Source organism: Drosophila hydei, unplaced genomic scaffold (genome assembly GCF_003285905.1).
Source record: "Drosophila hydei strain 15085-1641.00,03,60 unplaced genomic scaffold, DhydRS2 tig00000103-arrow-arrow-pilon, whole genome shotgun sequence".
Lineage (NCBI taxonomy): Eukaryota > Metazoa > Arthropoda > Insecta > Diptera > Drosophilidae > Drosophila > Drosophila hydei.
This window is the reverse complement of record NW_022045664.1, coordinates 42,798-48,797: the sequence shown is the minus strand read 5'-3', so window position 1 is coordinate 48,797 and position 6,000 is coordinate 42,798. Positions and strand designations below refer to the sequence as shown.

General features: G+C 33.1%; 1 protein-coding gene across 1 annotated transcript; it reads left to right on the top strand.

Moving 5' to 3' along the window:
• Positions 1-299: 299 nt before the first annotated feature.
• Positions 300-2,992, top strand: LOC115482833. Its single transcript, XM_030223067.1, has 4 exons — positions 300-377; positions 450-495; positions 2,429-2,617; positions 2,687-2,992. Exons 1-4 carry the CDS (start codon positions 346-348, stop codon positions 2,990-2,992), a joined length of 573 nt encoding a protein of 190 aa, XP_030078927.1. The 5' UTR covers positions 300-345.
• Positions 2,993-6,000: the final 3,008 nt, after the last annotated feature.

Genomic DNA, 6,000 nt, shown 5'->3' with positions numbered 1-6,000 from the left:
GCAATCTCACAAGCTAACAATAGTAAATCTATCAAAATTTATAAAGCTTAATATTAAATATTGTTAAAATTATAATAATAATTATTTTTATTTTTACAAAAACTTTAGAATCTTACCTTATATCTTACTTCTATTCCATTCTATATTCAACAGCTATTTGGTGCGCCCCTCACCGTTCTCGGCGCAAAAGACCTTTGAGCGGCACAATTCGCGCCGCAAGTCGAACATTTCGTTCTGCTCGAATATCAATTTGGGCGCCACCTGCGGCCCACAAATGCCAAATATGAGCAACACGCCGTCGGAGCTGGTTCGCGACGCGGCTCCGGCATTGCCGGTTTGAACCCAATGCAAATGCAGAGCGTTCAGACATTGGCCGGGTATGGATCATCGCAGCGCTGTACGCCCCCGATGCAGCAAATTAAATCGAATTCTCTTTCTCTACCCGACAGTCCGACGGTGGTTGGCTCGCAGCGCGGCAGGAGTAACTCATTGCGGGTTGGCTATTATTCTCTCTATCCACCCTCCCCACCTATCTCTCTCTATATATTTTTCTTTCTATCTCTATAACTGTCTCACTCTCACTCACTGCCTCCCTATCTAAGACACACGATTTCCGCCTTCCTGTTTTTACGTTCACGTTTATCGACACTCCAAAAAAAAAAAAAAAAGAAAAACCTTCTCCGTGTTCACAAACGCAGCTAGATAACTGTGTATTTATCAATTGACAGAGTTGCCATGTGCCTTAAATTCCTGAAAACATAACTCAGCAGTGCAACTCTGTCGTTGCATAAATACATATCTATCTGCTGCATACAAACATATTTATCACTTAAATATCTTTGCAGCAACATTTAGAGCTAGGCAGAATTAGATAAAAAGGTCCATTTTTTAGCTGGAAAAACTTTAAACATCAAAAGAAGTTGGCCAATAAAAAATATATAATTATTTTCAGAGAATCATACATTTTTGGGCTTTCCATAAATTAGCAGTTTTTCATAGGAATTAAATTAGGATGCAATCAAACTCAAGACAAAATCTTGTTTTGTTATCTTTAAGTTTTAAAGAACATATTTACAGACATTTATTTTTTATAGAAAATTTTATAACTTTTTATTATCTTGGCATAAATTACGACAAAAATAAAACAAAAAAATTAAAGCTTTTTCTATATATAATAAATTTATGAATTTCTTGGTATATGAGTTGAGAATTCATTTAAATTGGTAAAGTTTTATTTCAATTTGAAAAACGTATTGAAAGTTAAGAAGTATTTTTTTAAGCTTAAATAAATTCTTAGAAACTCAAATAAAATATATATGTTTATATATATACCATTTGAATTTCTTAAAATATTTATCGTTACCAAATTTTTATTTTAAATTTGTAGCAAAATAAAAATAATATATTTATATGTATTAAAATTTTAGTAAATAAAATTTAAAAAAAGTTTTTTGCTTAGGAAATACCATTTTAATTAAAAAAATTATAAGATTCAACTATAAAATTTTTAAAATTTATTCCGAATATTAAATATTAGAATTAAATACATTTAGCATAGAGGGAAAGTGTGAGGAATATATGATATATATATATATAGTATAGGACATGTCAACAAGTTGACCAGCTCACAATACCAGAGTGCTGCAAGGGTATTTAATGCTTCGGTGCGCCGAAATTTGATTTTACTTTACTGAATTGGCTAACATGACACCTAGACTTGAGCAAACATACACACAGTTGTGGTATGAAGAAGCACAATGTAAAATGCAACAATGCTCATACGCACACACATGCACACATGCACAACACACGCAAACACATAGATCCATGTAGAGCATCAAAATTTGGTTGCATTTCGTTTTTGAAAGACTCGCAAATCCATTTCACAAAATTGAAGCGTTTCAAAAAGCCGCAGCACTCGACAACAGCCGCAAAAGCCAGACCAACATCAACAACAACAACAGCAACAATTGCAACAACAACAACAGCAACAATTATCAACTATCAGCAACAAGACAACCAACCAGTTCAGCAACCATTCATAACCATAAAGCACGCACGCAACGGATATGTCCACATCACGTTTCCGTTTCCGTTAACTCGAGTTGGTTTTGCACCCCCGCAGCAAGAAAGAAAAAAGAATATAAATAGCGAAACGAAATAATAACAATAACAATCATCATAATAGTAATAAGAATAATAATATAATAACCTAATGCAAACAATTTAATCAGCAAGCGTGCGGCACGGATTTCAGTTCAATGTGTGTTTAGGCCAACAAAAAAGAGAACTTCTTGTAGCCAATTTGTATTGTGTAATTCATGTGTTTGTGTGTTCTTGTGTTTTGTTTTGGCCATTCGCTTGTTAATCGTTAATCTCTAATCTGGTCTCTGCTTTTTGGATGTGTCCAATATTTTATTACTTGCAGATCGATAATGATATTCTGTTGCGTCGCTCGTCGTCGCTGCGGCAGGGCTTGCCCAGCGTTGGCGTCAGCCATGGTCGTCGCAAGTCCTCGCTGGAGGAGATCGGCATCAGTCACTTTACCACTTTGATGCAGGCCACCAATCACAGCAATCCCATCAAGATATCGCTCAATGGCAGCATTGGCATGGAGGTAAGACACTCACTCACTCAGCTTTTGCTAGGATAATTAATAATCCAATCAACTTTCTCTCTTGATTAGAATCAAATCTCGTTGCAAGTGACGCCGCCCGAGGAGCCAACGCCCATGTTGGGCGTGCCGTGTGTTTTGGGCGGCGGTGGCGTGGGCGGCATTAATCCATCGGCACTTGGCGGCAGCGCTGGCGGCGGCGGCGGCGGCGGTAGCAGCAGCGGCATGCTGGGCGCCAGCTCCTCGCTGGCCATAAATACCGCAGATCTGGGTCCTGGACCGAGCACCTCGTCGGGCGCCTCGCTGCAGGCGCAGGACTCGCTGCCGCAGTCGTCACAGGGGCCGTCGCCGCAGCACTTGCAGGGCACGATTGTATGATACAACCTGATGTGGGGTCGCGACTCCGCTCGTCCATGTCCAAAAACAAATGGATATAGAATTCGGCCAGCACACACAGACGTTCGCGATAAGTTCTAAAGAGGCACCCCCTGCTTCTGCTTGCTATAAGGTCAAGCTGCTTAACCCAAACGAGTTTAAAAGCCAAAAATCAAACCCAAAACTATTTATATGTATAATCAAATGGTATAGAGATGAGCGCGTGTCGATATAGCGTGACACGAATTATTTAGTATGAGAAGAGCTTAAAACACAAAGCAAACACAATGTAAGTTTTTATTTTAATTATTTTTTTATTATTAAAATTATTATTTTTAACAAAATATCAAACTAAAAGTCGAAATATTATTAGCATTTTTATTATTTTTTTTTACAACTAAGTATTTTTATTTTATTTAAAAGCATATATGATTTTATATATCTATATATCATTATTATTATTTTTACTACGATTATTAGTATTCTTATTAGTATTATTATTATTATTATTATTATAAATATTTTTAATATTATTTTTTAATAGAAATTATTTTCTATAAATTAATTTATACATTTCTTGCCTTAAGGGCCTAAGTTTCGTGTCATGAATATATCTGTAGCTCTCAATTGCTCATCTCTAAGTATTATTATTAAGAATCCAACCCACCCAAAAGCAGGCCTATCCCGTGTCTGTGTTGTGTGCGTGTCGCCAGCTAATGAAATTTAGACTAGTATTGCCCCTAGCTGAGAGTTCTCCCCTCTCTCTTTCTCACTGAGTTGCTTAGTTAAGTGTAACGAAGATGTGGATTGTGTTTTATCATTTGGCTTATAGGCCAACTACAACTAAGTATATGAGTAGCAATAAATTAGATTCAAAATCGGTATGCTTTATTCAAAAAGTGTTGCAAAAAGTGTGTGTTTTGGGAACAACAAAGTAGTTAAACTATTGGCATGAATGGAATGGTATCTACCACTTTAGCTAGCTGTAAATAGTATCGTGCATAAAGAAGATGTGTTAGCTGCTAATGCATTCCTATATATAACTATAAGATAATTCGATTCATTTCTAGCATATCTCGCTCTAATGCAAATTAGCTGCCCCAAGACAAGAGGCTCAAAACCAAAAACCAAGAAAATAATTTGGAAAAAAAAGAAAAGAAATTATTTAAACAGCTTTTTAGTAGCCATACCAAAATTATGTATATACGATAGTTGTAAGCGCTAGTTGTAGTTGAAATTTGTTCATGATTTTTTCTCCATTCAAAGTTTCGCAATTGATTCATAGACAGTGCACTCAGTACTTCCTTAGGTTTCATATGTTGCACAGCGTTTTGCATTAAATTCGTTATAATAATCTCTTTTACTATAAGAAAGGTGCTATCGATGTTTTGTACCGCAATATTCTTTCGATTCGTAAAAAATAAAAAACTTTTTAATAACGGTTTTCAGAACATAAAACATTCAAAAGAAACTAGGCTTTGGTATACTCTAATGCTTTACAAAGAATAACAAAAGAAAAACAAAACAAAACACAGGAAAACAATGCTATGTAGTTGCTTGTATATATTAGTTCTTAAGATGGTGGCATTCCAAGGAACTGCATAGAAACTATTAGAACTACAACGCAAAACAACAGAAATTAGTTAATAAAAGTTTATGATTATATATAGTCGATAGTCGATAGGCGATAGTCGATAGTCGTTAAGCACTTAGTTCGGTTTTGAGGGCCGTGCCTCAAAGCCTAAGCCTATAGCTTATAAACGAAACTGTACCAAATTCAATGAGCTATACACCTATTCCAAGCATCAACCACATACATATAAATATATATATATTATATATATATCTTAACTGTCGATTGGCACCCTCCCAAAGAAAAAACCTAGACACGTCCCCAGCAACAGGGAAAATTTATTAATTAGCCTTTAGCTAAAGCATACAAATGTACCTACACTCCACACACACACACAAATATATATATATATATATATATATAATGAACTTTAAGATATATACATAGAGCAAAAAAAACAGTTTTATACTAAGTGAATTTTACTCGGTTCCAGTTTGAAATGATGATGAACCATGCATTCCAGTGTCTCAAGAACCTATGCGACCTATGCGCGCCTTAGATAAGCCTAGCACATCCAATAAAAACAGAAAACCAAAAAAAAAATATAGCATCTATATATAAAAATATATATATACATATATTTAGTACTAGGTATTCTATTAGCGGTCACTAAATTAGCAATTAGTAAATGTCTCAATGTACAAAAAGCAAAAAAAATGGCAATGCCTACGATTAGTTATCAAAGAACCACAAACAACAACAACAACAACAACTAAACAAAAACCAAATGTACTTACTATATTTAATTGATAATTGAATGCTCTTCGAGGCACATTACAAGTTTAGATCATAAAACTTTGCTGTAATATTTAAATGTGCTCTTAAAGCACTTGACAAAAAACATGACAAGAAAAACTCACAATAAATTCAAAATATATAGTTGATGAAAACTGAATGAAATTGTTAAAGCTAAGATGGGCGGGACTTGAAGCACGAATTTTTCTGATATATACTAAATCAATTAATTTTAATATATATATATGAATAACTTAAAATATGTTTATTATTTTATATATAATTTATAAAATAAATTCATTAAATTTTTATTTTTTATATTTTAATTTTTGTATATAAAAAAAATTAAAAATATATTATAGTTAAAAAATATATAGTTAAATTATGATTTACTTTTTAGTTTTTAAATATTTTTAACTATAATATTTATTTTTTAATTTTAAAAATAAAATTTGTATTAAAAATATATAGTTAAATTATCATTTTGCTTGCCTTTTTTTAATGTATATTAATATTCAAATAAAGGCAAGCAAAATTATAATTTAACTATATATTTTTTAAGTACAAATTTTATTTTTAAAATTAAATACATTTTTAACTATAATATTTATTTTTTAATTTTTAAAAATAATTTACCAATTTT